This window comes from Channa argus, chromosome 23 (assembly GCF_033026475.1).
Source record: "Channa argus isolate prfri chromosome 23, Channa argus male v1.0, whole genome shotgun sequence".
In the NCBI taxonomy this organism is placed as follows: domain Eukaryota; kingdom Metazoa; phylum Chordata; class Actinopteri; order Anabantiformes; family Channidae; genus Channa; species Channa argus.
In genome coordinates this window covers 1,936,586-1,959,841 of record NC_090219.1, presented here as the reverse complement: position 1 = coordinate 1,959,841, position 23,256 = coordinate 1,936,586, and the positions used below count along the sequence as shown (strand labels likewise).

At 38.0% G+C, this 23,256-nt stretch overlaps 1 protein-coding gene across 3 annotated transcripts in view; it reads right to left on the bottom strand.

Annotated features, from left to right (window-relative positions):
* Positions 1-23,256, bottom strand: part of runx1 (RUNX family transcription factor 1) — a 50,702-nt gene that overhangs the window by 3,987 nt on the left and 23,459 nt on the right. The window contains exons 3-8 of one of the 3 annotated variants that reach the window (XM_067493896.1): positions 19,500-19,613; positions 13,509-13,660; positions 13,258-13,368; positions 10,077-10,233; positions 5,271-5,375; positions 3,678-3,881 (exon numbers count right to left, since the gene is read on the bottom strand). In XM_067493896.1, the coding sequence (XP_067349997.1) occupies positions 3,678-3,881; positions 5,271-5,375; positions 10,077-10,233; positions 13,258-13,368; positions 13,509-13,660; positions 19,500-19,587 (817 nt within the window). In that variant the 5' untranslated portion in view covers positions 19,588-19,613. Of the gene's footprint in view, positions 1-3,677; positions 3,882-5,270; positions 5,376-10,076; positions 10,234-13,257; positions 13,369-13,508; positions 13,661-15,809; positions 16,167-19,499; positions 19,614-23,256 lie in introns of those variants that run through there. The other 2 variants (XM_067493898.1, XM_067493897.1) reach the window with 2 other exon arrangements.

Below are 23,256 nucleotides of genomic sequence, written 5' to 3'. Positions count from 1 at the left end.
TGTTGGTAGTAAGAGGAACAGAAGAAAAAGAGATGGAGGAAAGGAAGCAATTAACTTTGTGTGGGGGTGGGCATATAAAGGGGAGGGCTGTGTGTGTGTGTGTGTGTGTGTTTTTGACTTCTTTCATTCAATCCTGTCTTTTTCCCAACAGTTTAATAAATGGCACAGATCACCCACAGACTTAAAGACAAGAATGTGTGTGTGTTTGTATGTGCAGACAGACGAGGAAGCAAATTGTACACAGCAGCCAAGACGTCAATGAAGGCTTTTCAAGTCTCGCCAAGAGCTCTCCCAACCACTGACGTAAAAAATGTGTGTGTGTGTGTGTGGTATATCTGGGTGGTGGCGAATCCTAGGCCCCCTGCCAAACTCCCTACTTTTCTGGCTACTCTCCCCAGGCAAAGAGCGCTAATGTGGGCCAGGAGTCAACCAGCTGTGTGGAAACAGAAGTACAGCAACTACAGTAGAAAGACATCTTTGTGGTGTTTTATGGTCAGCTACTTAATGTCAGAAATAAAGTGACTGACCCACTTATCTTGTGACCCAAATCACATAGGTAGTTTTTTGTGGCATATTCTAATTTGGAAAAAGAAAGGTTTTTAGCTTTCCAAAAACATGTTGAGTTATGTGATTCTGGAGTGAAAAAAAAAACTAAAATCCATATTAAATATAAAAATTGGGTTCTTGAATAGAGAATTGTTGGTTTAAATTACCAGGTGAAATTATTCTATATTGGGAGGGAGTTTGATCCTGATCTCGAACTGAAGAATTGGTTAAAACTGTCTTTATTTCTGTGGTCTCCCATTTAAAAAAATAATGTGAACACAAATTCTATCCTATTCTACATAGTGGAAGTACTGTACATGTGCAGTATTTATTACTCACACTTTGGAATAAGCATGAAGTTAAAGAAACAAATTTCAAAAGAGAAATGAAGCTTGAAGCAGGTTGATTAAGGGGCAGAGACCCTTTAGAGAATATAAAAGAATGGGGGGAAAGAAAGTAAACGACAGTCAGGTTTAAATGGCTTTATAACGGTTTCCTGTTGCTATTTTCATTTTTAGAGCGATTAGACAAACACAGAAAGCAAGAAGCACTCAGAGCTAACTCTGTTTCTCTTTTCTTCAACAGAGCTACATGTTCTGTTGTTATACATCTCGGCTCCTTGCCAGCGTCAGGAAAAGATTTGTTTTTAATTGCAAAACATTTCAAATCTTGTACACAGTAACAAACAGCAGAGTTAAAATGAGCTATAAGAACTAAAATGCCAGAGAGAGAATACTTAGTACATTTGTCAAAATCACAATAACTGCATCTTGGTTGTATAACTCTGCCAAAGTCAAGTTGCAGCTCAAGAGAGTTGAAGTCACATTGAACCTGTTTTTTTGACCTTTGACCAAAAAAGTCCAAGTGGATGATTGTGCTAAATGTTAAGAAATTGTGAAGCAATCCCATGACCTTGGCAGGATTATAAATTTCTTTGTGTTGTACAGTATTATTAACATAATTCCTGCTTAAGCAGAATGAGACAAAGCTAAGGATACATTTTATGGATCTTGGATCTAAAATCAAATTAAAGGAAGGTTAGAACTGATTTTGGTCTGGCTTAGCTTAGTTTTTAGTTTTTTAAAAATAACAGAAATAGTCCTTTTTTTCAGCTACTGAGTTCACAATATACATTTTATAAGTTCTGAATGTTTTGTACGCTCTGTTCTGACCTAAGTGTTCCGAGCAGCACCCTTTACAGCTAAATGGTGAAACCAGGGCAGTGCATTAAGCTGCACTTTCTATCATGGCCACAAGAGGCTGGCTCTTTTCAGTTAAGACTAACTGACTGATGGTTGAGCTGCTATTGGCTGAGAAGCAGGGTACATTCTAAACATGCTGCTAGTCCATCACAGAGCTTGCAAAAGGAAACTTTGTGCAACTTTACAAGCTTCCTAAATACAAAAACTATAAAATGCTTCTCTTAAACACGTTGTATTTATTTTACAATTACTAATACATAAATTGCTGTAAAATGTATTGGATCCAGTGGTTGATGACAGTAAATTCGATCTTGGTTTGAAGATGTTTTTGAATTTCTAAAAAAGTTATAAAATATTTGTATCTTTCACCATAGCATTTCCTGCCAGCTGACTCTCATTTCCTCCTTAATGCCTAACTTGCTTCCTCACTTGCAGACACAAGAAAAACATCAGTTGCATTACACAAACACACACACACACACACACACACACACACACACACACACACACACACACACACACACACACACACTCTCAGCGTCACTACTGTTGAAGAAGAGGAACAGATACTGTCTTTTGGAGCCACATAGAGTATCCACAGCAACACACACTCTCATACCCGCGTACACACACTGACCACAATGGATCTTACTAAAACCACAAGGAGGAACAATGAGGTTTGATGCATGTTGTATGTTTGGGAAACACACACAGAGTATTGTTTTTGTCTCGTATGAGATGCTGTAATTATTGTTGTAATGGTTATTAATGTGGATTTTAGCATGTAGTGTAATGTAGTTAAACTGAGTCTTCTCAGGAAATAAGAAATAGGCTCCACTTTTATATAGACCATGTTATTACCTTTGATTTAATTCCAGTATGTCTCACAGTCACAGTCTGTGTCACTCAAGTAAAAAAGTGTGGGGACAGTGTGGAGGATATTAATATGCACAACACATGCTTCCAGCTTTGCAGAGGTGACATTATATAAACAAGTACCTACAGCACATGTTAGTATAGTAGGATTCCAATTTGCACCTTGTGTAAACAATATATCTGATTTAAGGGGTTTTAAACTTCTCTAAATGTACATGTAAACATACCTACACTGCCTAGGATGCTCTGTGTAACATTAGGTCTTAAATGGAGCCAATGCGTTTCTGAATTTCGACAATGTGCTATGCAGAACTGCCAGTGAAATGAGCTGATTGGTTAATTTCATAACGTTAAGAGCTGGAATAAAGACGGAAAGGAAAGGAAGAAGAAGAGGAAAGGAGCATGGAGCCCATGAACTAGCATTCTAGTCAGAAAATACAAACATTTGTATGTAAACTCTGATGGGCCTAATAAAAAAATCAATTCCCTTACATGCATTATGCCTTATTGTGGAAGACGGGCACTTAAATTAACTGTAGCGGCATGTAGGCTCACCAGAGCCTCAGATTAACATCAGGGTGTGCCAAAACTGAAGCATGGGGTGGTTAAGGTTTCTAAACATACAGCACCTTTGCACTGAGCACTTATGACAATGCCTAAATAATGTCATTGTCATGAAGTAATAAAACATTCATTTTCAAAATTGCCCCCAAGAAGCATATCAGGGAATACATAACAAAAATATATGTGCTGGGTTTTTAAATTCACTACTGTACAGTAATTTAGGAAGTGTGAATGCAACCTCAAAAGGGCAATAGCTTTTTTCTATATGAGGCAATGTTGAATCATTTGGGAAAATGAATAGGTCTTCACAGTAATTAGTGAGAAGTTATTTCCACGTAATGAGTGACAAATACAGACTAAAATCCAAAAATGTCCTGTTGCTTTCGGTCCAAGACAATCCTTGATCCTTAATCTGTGGTCTGTTCTATCACATTTATTTTTTTAAGCTTGAGATCCTACTACAGTATGTTCTTCATTTTTGGCTCTTACCAGCAGTTATCTGAGTGTGCGTGGGGTTGGAGAATGTGGCAGAGCTGAGCACCGCAGACTGACGGCTGTTAGCTGAGGCTTGATGGTGATGGTGGTGAGGAGGCGTCACCCTCATTGTGCTCCGTCTCAGTTGTTCCAGCTCTGTTAGTCTCTCAGAGAAAGCCAGAGAGCCGGGTTTGCCCTCGTCCATCTTCTGACGATGACCTGGAAGAGAGATGCGTTGAAAGATTTAATACTCCTTCAGCCTGGGCCTCATCCACGATTTTTGTATGAAAGTTGGCAACAGGGTGACATATCCTGCTTGTAATCAAATTACAAAATCTACAGATTACAGTAACAGTTACAAGTGAGCACAGGCTGAAACAATGTCTTGACTTTATTAAAACACTGTCTGATATTGCATTGGAGTTTCTGATGATGGGCGCCACATAGGGGTCTGGCTGTTTCCCTGTGTGTGTGTGTGTGTGTGTGTGTGTGTGTGTGTGAGTGTGTGTGTGTGTGCATGCGGGTGTATGTGGTGTGTCACGTTGTCTGTGGTGTTGGCTGCACTTCAAAGCATTGAGACTGAGCTCCAGTTACAGGCACTTCCTCCCAGTGGGGGAAGTGTGCATGTATGTGTACTTATGCTGTGAGTGTGTGTGTGGGCGAGTTAGAGACGAGTGATGGTTATTCACAGCTGAGCGGAGCTGGCAGGAATCTTCCTCTTCTTCTGACACATCACATCTCTTTTGACCATTGTTGCTCTAATCAGTTCACTATAATATGAATGAGTATTTTTCATATGACATGCAGTATATTAATGGTTAATCTATGCTTTCATTTGCCATCAGAAATCCCCATGTTTCATCACACAGTGAGAGAGGAACTCAGTGTTGCATCAGGTTCCTTATTGAGTCATTGAGCAGAGAGATTGTCTGAAGAAATTAGAAACTTAATGATTAATGATCAACCATATACTTATTTCCCACGATTCCTTGTGTAACTTATAGGTGACGTCTATAGGTTTTTGATTTCCAGCCACATGCTAAATTTATTCTGGTAAATACAACATGTGGGAGCCCAATTAGTTACACCTTAGATGGGATAAAAAGGTCCACAAGACCACTGCTTTTTGTTTGATTAGTTGTAAGTTTTAGAGCATTCTTATTTATTGTAACCTGCACTGCTATTAATGCTGGCAAAACGGGCTGGACATGCTTCCTGTGGACTACTGTGGACTCATCTTAGCAATCAGTGTGTAGGTTCTATCCTTCAATATTTTCCATCAGATTCTAAATGTGGAGATTTAACACTAAAAATACACACACGGTGTGTATTTAACTGCATCCCTGGCTTGATAAACTCATTGTCAGAGAGCACATGACAAGAAGCAAATATAGATTATATTTGCATACCAACGTAAGTCAGACTTTTTGGAGGCAAAATTAAAAGCTGCTGCCACAAACAACTCATATTAAATTGCTGAGTTGTTGCAAGTGACCGTTCTTTGCAGTTCAATGTGTCTTGAATCTACATAATGTCATACTGGTGATGCTGGGGTGCCTCCCCAAGAATTATCTTCAAAGGATGAAAATGTGTCTCAGTGTAACTTACGGCGTGGCTCTCTAGGACCGTCCACTGTAATTTTAATGGCTCTATGGTATGTGGCCACCTGAGGGGGATTGGTGAACACTGTGATGGTCAGTGTGAAACTTTTCCCTAGAAAAAACACAGAGGACAAAAGAAACAAGTATTAAGATCTGAAGAAGATTTTTAAACCATACTTTCCACTTGATTTTATATTTTTCCCCATAGACCCCCCAGAAAGGAATACAAACTAATTTCTTTGAGAAAAATGCTGAATGCATACATAGTTTAGGACTACTTGAACTACTGAGAACAGTTTTGATGTACCTTTTTTCAGCATTTCCATTTTTTATTCATTTATACTCTTACTCCAATACATTTATTTCACAGTTTTAGCTGCTGGTTACTTCAAAGATGCTTATTTAACAACATAATCAGCACCACTTACCTCTGGTACTGTTGCTGTGGTTACTGTGGCTTAAAACAAACTGCCCATTGATTTATAAAAGAAAATAATGTTTAGAACATTGCTATTATTAAAGTATCCTAATATAAACTATTAATATAAAACTACCAGCCAATGAGAAGCACTTGTTTTATTTAACTAGGGTATAATCCAAAAATATATTAGTTACAGACAAATATTCATTCAGTATGATCAGGACTATGTGTGTGTGTGTGCCGACCTGGGTGGTGTGGGGGTGGGGGGTGTGACACTGGATTTGGAAGTAGCATTCACTCAACGCTTTGCTTGCTGCTTTTGCACACACGTGCGGACTAACACTGTTGCGTGCCAGGTCTGGACTAGAGTTACCACATGCAGACAGTCTGATGCCACACACCCTCACACACACACATATACACACTGCAGAAACATATGCGGGTAATGCCAGGTGTTACTCTCACTTCTGCTTGTCTTTTGTCTCTTTCTGAACATTTTCCTGTTACATTACATTATTGGTAAGAACACTGATGATTTATGAAATGTGGTCAAACATCATATGATATCTTGTGAGGTTTATATTAGATACAACACTCGTTGTTGTTAAGACATACAATTACAAAACAGGTGAAACAGGTGATTTGACCACAGTTACATATTATTTCATCTAAATTTTGTATTTTACTAATGATAAAATATATTGTCTGGTATTTTGTAAAGTTGTTTATACATGTGGTACTTTGTTTTCTGACACTTACACAAGCCATTACACTGTATACTGTATTTGCTGCTCTGTACACAATGTATGTGTGTGGAGTGTGTTTTCGTGCAGGTTGCTTACACAGAGGCAGTTTACGGTAAGAGATTTCATCAGAGAGAGGGCTGAGGGAGAGAACAGCTGAAGTCTGTTGTGTCTATCAGGCAGCCGGTCGCATCCCACTTACACATGCCCACACATGCACACACAGGTTTTATAGCTATCTTTGTGAGGACATTCACTGCCATAAACCATTTTCTAGCCATGTACCCTAACCCTAACCATCACAGCTAAATGTCCAAGTCTCAGACAGCCTTTTGAAAGTGTGTCAGAAAGAATCAACATCCAATTATACCCTCATAGTTGGGCTTACTCTCTGTAGCCAACAGCAGATTTCACAAATGTGTGTTTGTGTGAGTCTATCAGTATGTACTGTAAGTGGATCATGTCAGAGCTTGTTGGGTCACATTCGTCCATCAGCCGATCAGACAAAATCCCTTATTTACACCTGCTTTAACAAAGCAAGGCCTGTGTGTTCCCGGAATAACAACTCGCTGTATGTGTGTGTTTGTGTGAATGTGTGCATAAAATCAGATATTGTGAAAAAGAAAAATGATGGTGCTGTTCAAAAGAGGAACTAGAAGACAGACATGTGTTGCACATGTGTGCACACACAAACACACACAAGCACAGATACTGTAGGCTAAGCCATCATCTCACACTAACACACAAGACATGATAAATGTTGGATTATTTGTTTGCTTTGTGATTTTATTTAGTCCAGTTTCACTTTATGTAGTTTGGTTACAGCTAATCTTACAATCTGAGATTTTTCTGCTCTTGGTTTCATAGTAAACAACTATTGATGTTAATTTGCAGTAAAAACTGCCATTGTTAGAGAAGTTGGGAAATAATAAAAAAATAAAAAGTGAGTGCAATGAATGGCATTAATTGTAAACAGGTCAGTATCATGACTACAGTCGGTGTAAAAAGGATGGGATGAGGTTGGTCACTCTGTGAAAAAATGAGTGTGTTCAACATGTGAATGATGTTTCTCCAAGTAAAATTACAAAGAATTTAAAGGTTTCATCATCAGCATTTTATAATATCATTGAATTAGTCAAAGAATCCAGAGAAATCTCTGTACACACAAAAAATAGGTCAAAAACCAATACTGACCGGTGGTGGTCATCTGACACTTAGGCAGTGCTGCATTAGAAACAGACGATTCTGAAGTTGAAATAACTACATGGGCTTAGGAAGACCTCTGAAAACCATTGTCAGAAAAAGCAGTTTGTCTATGCTTCCACGAATGTCAGTTAATTGTCCACCTCACTTATTATTAGCACACAGTTCAACATCACAGCGAGGGAAACATCAGACTCAAAATGAGCATTATGCTTTTTAAAAAAACTGCCACATTTCTCCAACCTCTAACTTATGCACTGGTGCATGTGATGCTGGTGCTACTTGTGATCTGCATTCACGTAGTACCCACAAATTGTTTAGGCGTAAATTAACAGCTGCTCTGCTGTGTGGCTGTGGTGGTGATGGAAAGTTGGCGTCACAACACGTGGCCCATCGTTGAGTCTGAGTAAAAGTTCCTGTCTTGCTGCCCACATTTTCGCTACTCACACTAAAATGAGATTTATGACCTATTGAGAGCAGAAATAACACAGCTTTAAAATCACCACACGATAAGTTGGTGTGGGTGGATGGCCATAATGATGAAATGAGGTTGGTTTCAGTAACAGATTTGGAGGAGAACTCATTACTCTTGAAAAAAGCAGAGAGGATATTTAGGCATAGAGCACTGTAGACCAACCAGGTAGTGTAGCTTTGGGTGAATGCCTAAACAACATATGTATAGATATTTAACAGAATTTCAGTTTGTCAACTCATAAACTAACTCTAGAAATCATCACAAAGTGAAACAAAAGTTCAAGACTGCTCCTGATATGCAAATCCACAGAGCACAGACTCTACTTTATAGAAAACACAGTGTACATGCTCCATAATTTACAACTGTATTAGTGTGTATTAGTGGGAAGTTTGTGTTGTATAACTAAGTTCATCAAAAAAAAAAATACAATGACTAATCATGACTAAGTCTGTAAAATTTGACACAGACTTCCGCCCACACGCAAACAGACAGAGAGAAAGAGAAACCACTAGTTAAACCACTAAACCACTCACTGGTGTCTGCAGCTAAACGAATCATTTCCCACCCGGACAGTTAATGACAGTTAGAGGTTTTAGGTGGAGAAACTCTGCTTGACATGTTGCTTGATGTGGCTTGTTATCATAAAATGCATTAAACGAGCCACAGCATTCTAAAGAAAACCAAAAACTACACTCCTTTGTCAAAAGTTTACAGCTTTGGTGTGCACTTATAGATGCACGAAGCCCATGCAAGGCCCCCGTACTGACATAATAATGACGTTTCCCGGGACCTAATGCCACCTTCTGCAGAAAGCATAAATCCCACTTAAACTGTACATATAGAACGTTTTGCAGGAACATGTTACAATATCAATTAACCTTACAAGAATGTAATGTTAATTGCTTATACACAAATGTAAAGTTGGAAAAGCTGAACATGTCAGTATAATGTTCCCAGATGAGCTTTGCCATAGTTTTGTTTAAACTCTCAGCAGACTTTGTTACGGTTAGAAAAGGTTGTGGGCTGCCTTAATTATGACTGCACACAATATGGGTTTATTTACATTTAACCAAAACCATGATCTTTCCCTTTCTCTAACCTTTGGCAAAGTGCTTTTGTTGTGGATGGTGCTTCACTGTCCACCATCCACAACAACTACCTTCTTACTGTTGGCCTAGACAGCGTTGCCCATACATCACACCGCTATTCTCTAACAACTCTAATTCTGAAAGGGATTAAATATAAACCAACTCTAATCCAGCTACAGTTGAAATCAACTCCAAAAACCAACATGTTTTGTATCTTAAAATACTCCTGAGATAGAGTGATGCTGGCTAAAAGAACCCTATTGTACTCGGTGCAGTTAAATTTGCATGGAAACAAATTTCTGCTCCTCAACGTCATTTGAATTCTGCTGCCGGTGAATTATTAATAATGCTCATTTTTCAGCAGCAGTAGTGTATATTCTGTCATCTATTGACAGTAATTCTAATATTTAATTCAACTGGGTAGTACCTGTCATTCTCAATGAGTGTTTGTGAATGTGTGAGTGTTAGCAGAGCTTGTGTACACAGGCCTCCTGTTTTAAATAGATAAGTTGGAACATTTGCCTGCAACTGATTTAGAGTAACTGTGGTCTAGTGTGTCCGTTGTGAGGCTGGGGTAGGGGGGTAAATGCTGAACGCAGTGTTATGAGGAAGTTAAAGGTGAATACTGTTTTTATTCACTTGTACTTCCCCTAATTTGTCCATGGTGCGTTGTGTGCTTGTGCAAAACACTTTTATTAAATTTCAACCAGTGTGACATTTTAAAGGCTCATGCCTCTCTCAATAATATTTGCACTAACGTCACCGTAACCCATGTTTATGCCTATTTAGTTTCTGACCATGGCAAAAATCTGCGCTCACATGTTCAAATTGTTACTTTTTTTAATGAATTTTTATATTTGTGTGTTTTTGTATTTGGGTGTACCTCTTCCACTGCGACCAACAAAGCGAAGGTCGTTAAATCTGGCCACTTGGTTCTTGATGGCAGCTGTGGCATTGCGAAGCTCTGCTGAGTAGTTCTCATCGTTTCCAGCCATCACCGTTACCAGAGTGCCATCAGGGATCTCACTTAGGGCAACCACCTTGTGACACAACACAAAAAAACAGAAGTCAAGATGGAGTTTTGGATATGCAGGGGTGAGTCTGGGAGGCCGGGCCTTATTTAAAGGAGAGAAATCTGGGTCTTTAAAGTCTGACTAGAAGTCTCTCTATCAAAGGATGATCTTGACAACGCACATTTGCAGAAGTGTATCATGGCTTTAACAAACACCACTGTTAATGTACCATCCCCATGCGTGGTCAACTAACAAAGACCACAACGAAAACAAGGTGTGTAAAAGGCCTCTCTTGCAGTGGTTAATAACAATGTTTATGAGTTTATCACTAAACAATAAAGGTGAACATGCCAAACAGTTATTAGTTTAGATGAAATTGTTGTAAAAATTGGTCAAACTGGTCACTGGTTTCACATACTTTTGCCACACACAAATATTTAACACTAGATTATCCATCCATTACTATTTACATGGTTCTCCATTTGATTATTTTCACACAATAAACAAGTCATATTTCTGCAGAAAATTTAAAAATGTTTTAAAGAATTGGGTCACTGTTTGTCTGTATAGACATAATGTACTGGGTGGACATGTCCACCTAACATTTATTTCTTTAAGTAGTTTCCTCACTTATGTCTACTTTCACACTTCCGCACTAGACAGTACAACCACAGTTTGTGTAGCCCATTTTCTCCTCGGATCAGTTTTTATTGGCCACAAATAAACAAAAAACAAACAGCTTTAGACCACATGAGTTCTCAACTTTATTGCAAAACATGCAAATGATAAACTAAAAGGTAAATCATTTTCCATACTGAGGAAAAAAAATCATAAAATGGAAATGGATGACACAGTGCACTAGAGAGCACATTACCTTCCTCCATAACTACGCAAATGGTGAGCCAGTGAGGTTGATTTTCATATTAACGATAATCACACCAAACCATCATTGTGCAAATGTCCACCGCAGATACTATGGTCGGTTTCTCGTTTAACCCTGAGCTTCTGTATTGAGTAACCACAGTCCACAATAAATGGGACACTTTTGGGTTAACTTTTTGGATAAAACTAGATTTTCCATAAAAATTTCCCAAAGGTTCCCCAGAAATAAGAGAATCATAGGAAAAATAAATATATTGATGTTCCAATGACATACCAATGACAGTACTGATCTGAGCCTCCGATGGAATGTGTGTGGATGAAAATCTTTTTAATAGCAAAGTACAGGAAAATATGAGTCTTGACCTGGAAATAGTTTATACTCAAGAACTGGAAGACGGAGAAACACACACATGCACACTCCCACAGACAGACTGGCCTGCAATAGTGCATGAAACCAGTCCAGCAGAATAAACACGACAAAGGAAACGATTACGGACCCTCTCAGGTCGAGGCTGATGTGTGTGTGTGTGTGTGTGTGTGTGTGTGTGTGTGTGTCTGTGTCTGTGTCTTTGAATGTGTACATTCTTTAAATGGATGCCAGTTTATAGACAGATACCTTACCAGTGTGTGTACCATTAGTTTATGTGTCATCATGTCCATACACCAGAGCATGTTTGTGAATTGCGTACAGTGTGTCTGTGTGTGTGTGTGTGTGTGTCAGTGTGTGTGCATAATAACAGTCATCCATTATCAGTAAGAGGCAGTGACATCCGCTCATGACACGCTATAATGATGCATAATGCACCAAACTCACACTCTCTTTCTCTCTCTCTCTCACACACACACACACACACATGCATGTGTGAACACTAATGCATGAAACTCAATAAATCAATCAGTTTTGTGTTCTGTGGCTAAAAGCTGCTTTTCCACAAATGCATTTTGTCTCAAAGTGCAGGAAAGATGTTCATATCTACACACATCAATACATGAGTGAAATCACTCCAAAAACAAAACAAAACAAAACAAAAATCCTATATGTGCAAAAGTGCTGATGACAATCATAGCACAACGCTATGTAAAGCCATAGAAACTTTGAGAACTCAATTTTTCACAAAAGGAAATCAAAATAAAATAGCGTATTAGCAAATTTTCAAATTTTTTTGTCATATTCAAACACAAATCAGATGCTTCCACTCTCCATCTTTGGACAAATTGTTAACAAGTGAAATAAATCTTTGAGATCCTACTATATTACATAAAAAATAGCTTTCTACTGTAATTGAATGAAGTATTAATGAATCACTTTCAGTTATCCGTTTTCATTTAAATATTGTGGAGCATCGACTAGTCAAGTAGTTAACACAGCTGAAATGAACCAATGTATGTTCTGATAATCAATGAATTGTTTAAATCCTGTTTAAGTCACTTGTTCCACCGTCTCACGTTTAATTAATTAAGAAAGAAGAAATACGGTAAATTGATCATTAAATAATAAATGAATTAAGCCAGAGTTGGCAAAATGAAGATCAACTGATGCGTTACAATCCTCATTTCATTCTACAACAAAGTGACATTTGATATATGTGAGTGAAATCAGAAAACTTACTGAAGAAATACTAAAAACATTCTTATGTCTATTATTTGCACTGCCTATTAAACGGCATGTTTCTATACAACTATACTGCAGCTATTAATGCATTTCTAAAGACAGTGACTGCAACAACATAATGTTTTAAAGCCTTTCGTAGTATCCAAATAAACATTTTACTTCAGTTTTGCCCAGGTTGAGGACTGTAGATTTGTAACCCCCTCACCAACAAACAGAAAGACTGTTTTGGAAGCTTCTCCTAACCCCTTAAATTCCACCCCTCTTTTTTTTAACCCTAACCCTTACAGCAATTAAAACCTGTGCCAGTTTCATCCTAACCTTAACCAAAGTGCTATGTTGCCTAAACCACTCGTGATTTGAACTTTGTGGTGTGACTGATTTTTGGACTGGTAAACTACAACTGCAACTACATTTCTGTTCACAAATGCAGAGCTTAATTCATTCAAAAAAGAAGTATTGCAATGGAACATGATCCATCTTTTAATTATGTTTTCTGCATAAGGTATTTGAAGTTGAAGTTAAAGATGAAGTAAATGTACTTGTGCTGACATACACACCTTAAAGGCAATGGGCAGAGTCTTGTTACATCTCCAATGAGTCGGCAGCACAGAGCAGACGAAGTTAGGACTGTCTGTCTTCACCAGCTCCCCTGTATGATCTGAAATCCCCTGCAAAAATGTCACAAGTAGGATATATACATCTGTGTTGAGCTCTACTGTAGTACAGTAATTGTGAGAGATCTGAGGAGGCTTAAAATCTGGGGACACTTGCTGTTCGACATGAGAACAAATTCTGCATATTATAGTACCTCTACCATGCCGCGATCTCCCATGCGTAGTTTGCCCACCAATGCGGCCCCACTTCCGGCTTCCTGGGCACCCAAGGGCAGGGCCTCTGCCATCTTTCCCCCTGACGCAAGGGTGGTGGAGGGGGGAGTGTAGCGCCTCCCAGGGGCTGGGTCTGAAAAAGAACAGAGGAAATTGGAATTTTCGTTCAGGCCCCTTAAAATAAGAAACACAACAAAATCATCATTTTTGTGTTGAATATTTTGGAAATTTGGACTGTTTTGTTTGACAATACAAAACTTGAAGATACAAATTTGGGCTCTGGGTAACATTTAATACAGCTTATACTCTTTTAGTTGCATATTAATATCCCACTTTGCTAAGTGACCATACAAACAGCAACTTTTGTTAAAAACCATTATTACAGTTGCTACATAATAATCTTTTTAAAGCAGTTCTGTAACTCATGAATAACTGCATTTATTCTTATTTTAGTTTAAATATAGAACATAAAAAAGTCAATTTAACATGAACAAACAGGATGTATAAAGTAAGACCTCATAGCAGATGAAACTTCAAGATGAGTAAATTGCACACACACACGCACGCACACTGTATGCAGTGCAGGATGACGCACACTGTGGTCACACTGACTTGAATACAAGTTTATAGTCATGTAACTATAGTCCGTGGCAGACTTACTCCACTCATATGTTTCTAAGTTTTGAAATGAACATTCCCTACATCAGTGACATGTGAACAACACAAACTAGAAAAAGCTCAGCTGAGGATTTATTTTCAAAGTACTAAATGTAGCTGAGGGAACCTGATGAATTAACAGGTTAAAAACTTGGACTATGTGTCAGTCAGTCTGTCTCTCTCCAGCGTCAGTGGCTCCATTGCTCTGTCAGTGAGCCAACCCACAAGTGAAGCCACATGCTGGCGGTTTGGAGTTTGGTTTACAGTTTGAAATTCGCATACTGCTACTGTACAATATACAACGAATGGCTGGTAGTTCACAGACACACAGACAGGAAAGAATAGTTCAGGTTCACTGAAAGTCACTTCCCATAAAAGATTCTACATCTTATTAGTGAATATGCTACTTCTACTGCATAAATCGACCAAAAAAGTTTATCTAAATAATCTAACAGAAGCATATAAACAGCTGTAGAGAGTCACAGATCAGAACTGAGTACAGACACAAGTTATGAGGAAGGAAACAGGCTTCAAGTGTTAAGTTCAATGTTCATTTTTGCCAAAATATGAGAACTAATGTAAATGGGGCATTAGTATAACTGACCCAGCAACAAGACTCTTTATTGTTGTGCATGTGCTGAACTGTTAGATTTCATGCAGCCACAAGAGCAAAGGTGAACCCACTTTTCTCTTTCATCATCTTTCACTAGAGTCACATTTTCAAGTAAATCTGTAGAGCACAGTTTACCACAAAGGAATTGACGTTTCATGTTGTAGGTTACTGAGCAATCAACCAACAAACTGAAATGGAGTGAAAAAGGATTAGAAGTGTTTGATAATTCTTTTTAAAATACGTTTTTGTGACTGTTTAACCTCACAAATTTCAGGAACCAAAATCACATATTTAGGTTTTTAATTTATGAAAAACTGCAAAGCATCTAAAAATTGTGGATTTTGGATAATTATAAAATATTGTGTATTTTTTTTTGAATGAAAAACGACGCCTCCTGCAAATGTGGAGCAAGGTTCTCAACATGGGTTCCCAACCCTGAACTGAAAAGCTGATCACACATCTTAACACTCCCATCACAATGTAATAGAAAAGAAATAATCATAAGAGATTCAGATAAGAGTGCAAATATAGCTGAAAAGTATATTGCTATTTACAGTTTTAATCACTATTTTTGTTTAGAACAATACCACAATGGGTTATAAGTAATAATTAAAAACGTGTCTGCTAATATGTGTGTCTGGTGTGTGTGCATCGGACGGAAGTAACAGTGAGCATGAAAAAGGGAAGAAGATTTCTAAACACCCACAACAAACCTCTCAGCAGGATATGAACATCACAACTTTGAGGTAAACTGTTCGAGATGTTGTCGTTTCGTTTTTTGTGTCTTTACGGAATAAATAAAATAAAAATACACATAAAGAGGCAAGGTGCATATGTTGTCTTAAAAGGAGACCAAATCCAGTGCGTAAAATCGAGAGACTGAGCTATTAATTGTTGTTGGGTACATTTTCCTTCTTTACAATTTTAAAGTCGTCTGCTGTGAGGGTCCTTATGACGACTTTTACAGAATCACACACATATAAAACAAAATTCATTAAGAAAGAACTTGTACCGTATTTCGCGTCCCACAGAAACACCATTTGTGCGCCACAGTGCGTCCACAGATCCCCAACTTCTCCGATCTTCACTATAAACCTCCGGCTCTGCAGATTCTTTTCTGTATACGTTGTCCTTACAGTCTCACGTTGCCGACTTTTTGATATCCGTCGGACAGCTGCCGTGCTGCAATATCCACTCCAGACGTGCCAGATTTCAGGCTTACTGTGCGTAAAAGCCCACACAGTAAAAAGCAGATATTGCTTTGGTGAGTTTTTCTAATGTTTGTGAGAGACTTGTGATGTTTTTAAAAGTCTTCAAAGCTCCTTCTCACTCCTCTCAGATGAAATTAAGCTTCCACACATGGTTGGCATCAAAAGAGGAAGGAAACGGGCAAAGCAGGAACAAACAGGAAGACTATGTTAAACTGACTTTACCTCTTTCATTCTAATTTCAACAGCCTAAACTGAATTTAATACATGTCCCTCTCCCTTTCCTCCTAGGTGAATGCACATCCCGGGTGACAGCGCCAGGCTTTAACCGGCAGTGCTGTGGATTTGCATCTGCGCACCCAGCAGTTCTCGGCCAATGGAGGTGGCGCTCACTGGAAGGGGATGGACCAATCAGCGTAACGTCCGTGCGATAGGAGGTGGGATTTATGGTAGAAGAGAGGGGACAACACAGCCGACTGCATTTACAGCACGTGGTCCAGTAAGTGATATGTGAAATTATTGGATATTATACAGGATCATGTGTGTATTCTAAGGAATATTCTCTGTTTAATAAATGCAGCACAAAAAGCAAAGATTTTTTGTTTATACACTGTCAAGAAAACTTGACTTGAAAATGTCACTATCAAAATGAATTAAATAAAATGTTTATGGGGAAAAGTTTTCCCCATACTGAACATTTATAGGGAAGAATTTTCCCTTCTGCTTGTCTCTTTTCATCCTGCAGTGACCGTCTCTAATGTAATACAAAGCATGTGCCTATCATTACCAAATAAAAAACGATAGGGGGCAGTAGGTGATCTAAGTCATGACGCCTTCCCTCCAGAAAGCCTAACTGCCAGCTCTAAACCAAAAACCAACACAGAATTTAATCGGTACTAAGTATGAAAAGTATGATACCAAATGCAAAAAATAAGAGTTAACATTAAATTGTTCTTTTGCTGAAGTCCAAGAAAGGAATACAATTATTGTATTTGTGAAGTTTAGTAACTTTTAGAAAATGCAGTGTGCTGCAAGCTGCACTGTGATGCATTTATTTTTAACAAACAGATGATGAAGTGAGGCGTATCAGCTGTGCAGTGTCTTGGTTACCTCAGCATCCCAGAATGTGTCTGTTTATAACTCAGCTTCAGCTTACATATAATCTGTTGTTGTTTCAATTTTTCCAAGAGCTAAATATACTACTTAAACCAAGTTTGCCCACCTCAGCTCTGGTATTATTTATATACAGTATATATTAAACTTAGACATGTTACCATTCATTAAAATACTGCATTTGCCTTATTGTTTACTGTGATGAACTAATAATATATAGAAAGAAAAGTGTTTTAATATAAATTAATGAAACTACTGTTGTGTAATGTTAAAATTTTTCACAGCACTCATATATTTTACTTTAAACCCTCCTACCCAAATTGTGAAGATTGTAATGGTCATATTCAGTAGTCTGTTTTAAGGCCTGAAAATAATAAAATTTGTGCACATTTTTTGGGGATCTGACAACAATAACAAGCTATATAAATATTAGAGGCTACAATCTCCAATCTATTTTAGTGAACTCAAAAAAGGACTTAAAACCAATCCTTTAAAACGAAATGGCATAAACTTGAAGAGGGAAAACCATATAGAGCTGGTTTTCATTATAAAATATTTAAGAGTTTTAATTTCTGTATTTAAATGTTGCCATTACGAATTTAAATCATTAAGACTTTACAGGCCTCCAAATCACATGTGTTCATGAGTATGTCTGCTGTGTCTGTCAAAGGTCAATTACATTAGATATGGTAGCTTTATTAAAACTTGATGTTTTTACGACCTTCAAATGTAACACTTATTTGTATTGCTCTTAAATAAGATGCTATATGCAATCAAGTAATTTTCATAAATAAAAAGAAACATAACATTTGTACGTAGCCTGGCTCAGCAAGTTTTGTTCTGTTGGTTAACGGTTGGGTATACAACACACTGTGCACCTGCTTATTTTACCTTTCTGAGGCCTTTCTGAGAGTCAGTCGATTTGATTTAAGTTAAAGCAACGTGCTGTCTGAGTTGTTTTAGGGAAATGCCAGTCTGCCTGTGCATCCATCCTTCTTGTAGCCAAAGGGGAAATGATAAAAAATGTAAATGCCTCCAGTTTCATCTTGGCCTGAGATAAATGTGACGTGATTTGCCCCAGAAATATCGTGTTTTCACTTCCTCATCGGGGGCCTATTCTTTTCTTTACGTGTTACCAGAAGATGCAGCTGCACACTGGCTCATTATCAGATTAATGTGTTGTAAAGTGAATAAAGGGGGATACAAGATTTCGTCTTCTAGCACAACATGTTAAACCTGCACCTAAAGCACTTTTGTCAACCTGCAATTTCATATAAGTTAGTGTCATAAAATCTGACACCGGACATTTTTTCCTTATATAACAATCATAAATAATGAATGATGCTTTGTAACCATATATCTACAGTATGACATTTTTAGGCCTAATGCCAAGTATACTGTACATTCAACAGCAACACAGTGATTTCATATTGTCACACCCGTATATCACTGTTGGTAAATGCTGCTTTGTAGTACGTAGTATTTTATTGCCACAAATTGTTAATGTAAAACTACTTTTGACCAAATAGTCCTTCAAGAGCTTAAAGATTGAAGTTAAAATGATTGTGCAAGCTGGAAAATGCCTTAAATGAAAATACAATAATGTATAAATACTGTGTACGGCAATGCAGATACTGACAATATAGAGTATAAAGATACAAATAACACAGAAGAGAAATAAAGAAGGAATGAGCCTGACAGAGGGAGAGGAGTTATATTTCACTTGTTTCCCAATGACTTGCTCGTAATATGAGCTTCTTAGTTTCCCCTGATCCATAATCAATAACCAGTCCCAATCGCCTATCAAAGTTATTGATACTAGACTTCATATCGCCATAACTATCTCCTAAAGATGATGCCAGACATGCTCCTAGATGATTTATTAAGACTAATACTAAGAAAGTAATTTTTAGCTTTTTGTACTTTATTTAAATACAAATGAAGAAATCACACATAAGTATTATATTAACTGAGACCTATTTCCATTAAAGCTGCTCATTTATAGATGCAAGAGTTTGTTAAAATAAAATCAAATCTAAGTCAAACATGGTAAAAATCAGAAAACATTTAAATACTGTAGTAGCCAGGATGGTAGACTTCCATACTTCCTGAAAGCCATAATAAATATTTCTGATCATTCTATGCTAGTGCCCCCTTTAAGGCGATGTCCAGTTTAACTCAGAAGAATTAAACAGCTCTAAAACATTGCAACTAACTGCTTTAATAGTAATTAGAACTCTGCAAAAGAACCCATTTGAAGAACAGAACTAGAAAACAGTGATTATATAGTTAAAGTTGAATGAATAAAGGGACAAACGTGGCATGAACAGGACCGATGGTAATGATTATGACCATGAGATATCAAGAAGAATTTGATTTACCAAAGAGTCCGCTGCCTGTCCGGCCTTTCCTCATCAGGTACATAGCCCAGGATAGGGGCCCAGAGCTGGAGAATGCCCCAGGGTTCATGCTTCAATCCTGGGTGCAGAGGAAAGCTGGGGCCAAATTTCCAACACCCACAGAAAAGAGAGAAAAAGGCATCAAAGAATAATAAGAATAAATAATAAGAAGGAAAACAGCAAGATAGAAATGGGAGCAAATGGAAACAAAACGGAAGCAAAGGCTTAAAGAGAAAGAGAAGAAAATTTAAGCTTTATCAGTTTTTTGTTTTTTTGAAGTAATCAAGAACACTTAAGAGTCAGGACAGTCCTTTATCATAGAAAAGATCCAGACTGTCCTCACCTTCACAAACTCCTTTTATATACCTCATTCATGTCCTCAACCCCTCCCTCAATGTCACCCTACATATTAGTAAAAAACAAAAAGTGAGGGAGTAAGAATCAAGGGAGAGATGATGATGATGATGGGGAGGAGGTGAAGAAGTGGGAGAGGATCCAGTCAAGCTTAATTCATTCCCCCCTCCTCCAAAGTGTAGCCACGGGGGACACGACTCCACTCTGCCCTCAGGCTCTTTAAACCTGCTAATTTCATTTAGCTACTCAAATGATTTTCTCTCTCCTTCTCCCTCCTCTCTCCTCCCTGTCACCTTCCACTTTCAGCACTGTATGTAAGTTCTAGTTGAAAATTGAGGTCACACGCTTGAGGGATAAGTTTGTTTGATTCAGGCACTAAAGCTACCAAAAGTTAATTTTGGCAATTAGACTTGGATTTAAGCTTGGACATGACAAGTTAACCGTTGCTGTGCCTGTACATCAGTTAACAAAAAAAATCTTGGATGGACAGTAAATGATCCACCGATCAAAACCTTTGTTGCCTAGGAAAAGAAGGCAGCAATTCTCGATCACATTTGCAGAGCCACTAACATGGGACAGCCATGTTGTAATGCGATGATGCAGTTGGTTGCTGATGGATACTGTAGGGGAGTTCTGGTATGGAGTACAGAGGGAAGGATTGAACCATGGACAATACGTCAGGTACAACAGAAGTTTACTCAGGTCAACTTATTGCTATTCCCTCAAAAGAATTAAGGTGAACTGGTGAATATATACGGAGTTTATTGTAATTGTGTGATTTTAACTGTGGCAAATGAAAAAGGAGGTAATACTTTTTAGTCTTTGGTAAATTATTTGTGAGTGCGTATTTAATCTTTTAGACCCATTTGTTGGTTAAATGTCCACACCAAGCACACTGTCTCTGACTGTCTTTTGTAACACTTGTTTCAGTAAAGAGCCAGAGGATCACATCTGTGATGAGCTGCAGCATTAATCTTCATGTCGTTTCCCAATTTAGTCGTAAATTACTCACCAAATGTTAAACCTGAATTTTAACGATGTGAATGTGATTCATGCATTAGATAAGTTAAGGCTTTTAAATACTGAATTTGTACTTAAACCTCACTTACACCATTTTCAACTTCCTTTCTATAGCTTTAGTTTAGGGTGTAAATGTACATTAATGCTTTTAAACTTCCTTATATTAAATATTTCTCTGCTTCTAGCTGAAAAGCTCCTCCAGATGACATCACCTGGAGGAGTTTTTCATCATTAGGAGTTCAGATGATGTCATTTGGAGGAGCTATGGAAAAGCAAGTTGACCATGATTTCAAACTCGGTAGTGTGAGCAACAAGATAAAATAATCTGAACTAAAGGTAGAGAAGGTAAAGAATTGGAGATATATTTTAATACAGGGAAGTCAGAGGGAAGCTTAATGACATTTATTTACACATGAAACACACTCCTGAAACTAGAACCAAAATAAGCAGTAATAAACTAATAAGAAACAAAACATTTTTTAAAATGCACATGGATGTTTGATTTCAATTTTAAACAATTAGTTTTTACTTTAATATTAAAAATTTACATTAATATCAGTGGGCTGTTTTTCTCTTATATAGTCTATAACTGATAAAAGTATTTTAGCCTTCATAATAATTGTAATATCAATCGTTTGTAATATTGAGACATCCTCACACAATGAGGATGAATGTAAAACGATGTATCAGAACTCAGAACACTCCTACATAGCATCTGATTATCTGGTTAGTTACCTAGCCACGGGTAAACCTGTCTGATGTCACATCAAAGCATATAAATAAGGAGGAGAATGTATGAAGTCAAGCTAATTAAGGAAATAGACAAAAACATTGGTCACATCCAAATTAATTCTGCTCTATAGCTTTCAACAGGTTGGTGAAGACTCTACTATTTTCCCATCGTACATGTAGATACATAGCAGGATAGCAGGATCATAGCAGGAAAATCACATGAGACTCAAGAATATGAGGATATATGTATATGGTCTTTGACTTGTTTTTTAGTATAAATTCATTGTGTCAGGAGAAAAGGCCCCTACTTGTATTTGTGCAAAATAAAGGTGAAAATTTGATAAATAATTCCTAATAAAATATACAGTACAGTACTTAGGTGACTTTGTACACACTGGCATTTACTGTACATTTCTATCTGAATGTAAAAGTTAATTTCTTTTGTATTAGTTCACACAACCATAGAAATCCAGTCCCCAACCTCAAGGTGACCACCATGACACACACTCACATACACACAAAAACAGACTGTTGGACACTGAGCTTCCCACAGTGACTCTCCCAGAGGTCCTTTGGCTGGTCATATCACCACAAAACTCCAAATGTGTGTGTGCTACAGACAGAGACAGGGAGTGACTGTGGACACTGAATGTGACTGCAAGAAATCCTGCAAACCCTTAATGGCAACCTCAGAACAACAATGTGTGCATGCAAATGGCTCTCTATGGTTGTATGCAAACATTTTAGTTCAGATTGATTGACTTCTGCATTTTAATGACATTGTGCCTGTGTGCTGGTAGTATTCAATTTTCAATTCAACTTTATTTATATAGCGCCAATTCACAACAAATTCATCCAGGGCACTTTACAGAATAAGTCAAGATTATAAAGATGTATAGGGAGAACCCAACAATTCCCCCTGGAGCAAGCCATACGCCACAGTGGAGAGGAAAAACTCCCTTTAATGGAAGAAACCTCCAGCAGAACCAGGCTCAGGGTGGACGACCATCTGCCTTGACCGGTTGGGGTGAGTTGAAAGTGAAGAGAGAAAAGAAAAGAGCAACAAAAAGCAACAAAAATACATCAGGCAGGTTTGTAGGACCAGTACCTGCACGCTGGAAGACACACAGCTTCAAAGCCAGGGACACCTGCAGAAAGGGACAGAAAAAGGGGGGCAGAGAAGGACAAACACAACTACAGGAGAAAACACACAGAGTTAATGAAATACAGTAGTGACAATTGCAGGCTGAGAGGAGAGGAGAGAGGGTCAAGAGGAGGAAAGGAGCTCAGTGCATCGGGGGGTGGGTCCCCCAGCAGTCTAAGCCTATGGCAGCATAACTATAACTAACTATATGCTTTATTAAAAAGGAAGGTTTTAAGCCTAGACTTAAAAGTAGAGAGAGTGTCTGCTTCCCGAATCTGAACTGGGAGCTAGTTCCACAAGAGAGGAACTTGATAGCTAAAGGCTCTGCCTCCCATTCTACCATTGGAAATTCTGGGAACCACAATTTAACAACAATTCACTTGTAAGTCGCTTTGGATAAAAGCGTCTGCTAAATGACTAAATGTAAATGTAAATGTAAATGTAAGTGGGCCTGCATTCTGAGATCGAAGTGGTCTACTGGGATGATAT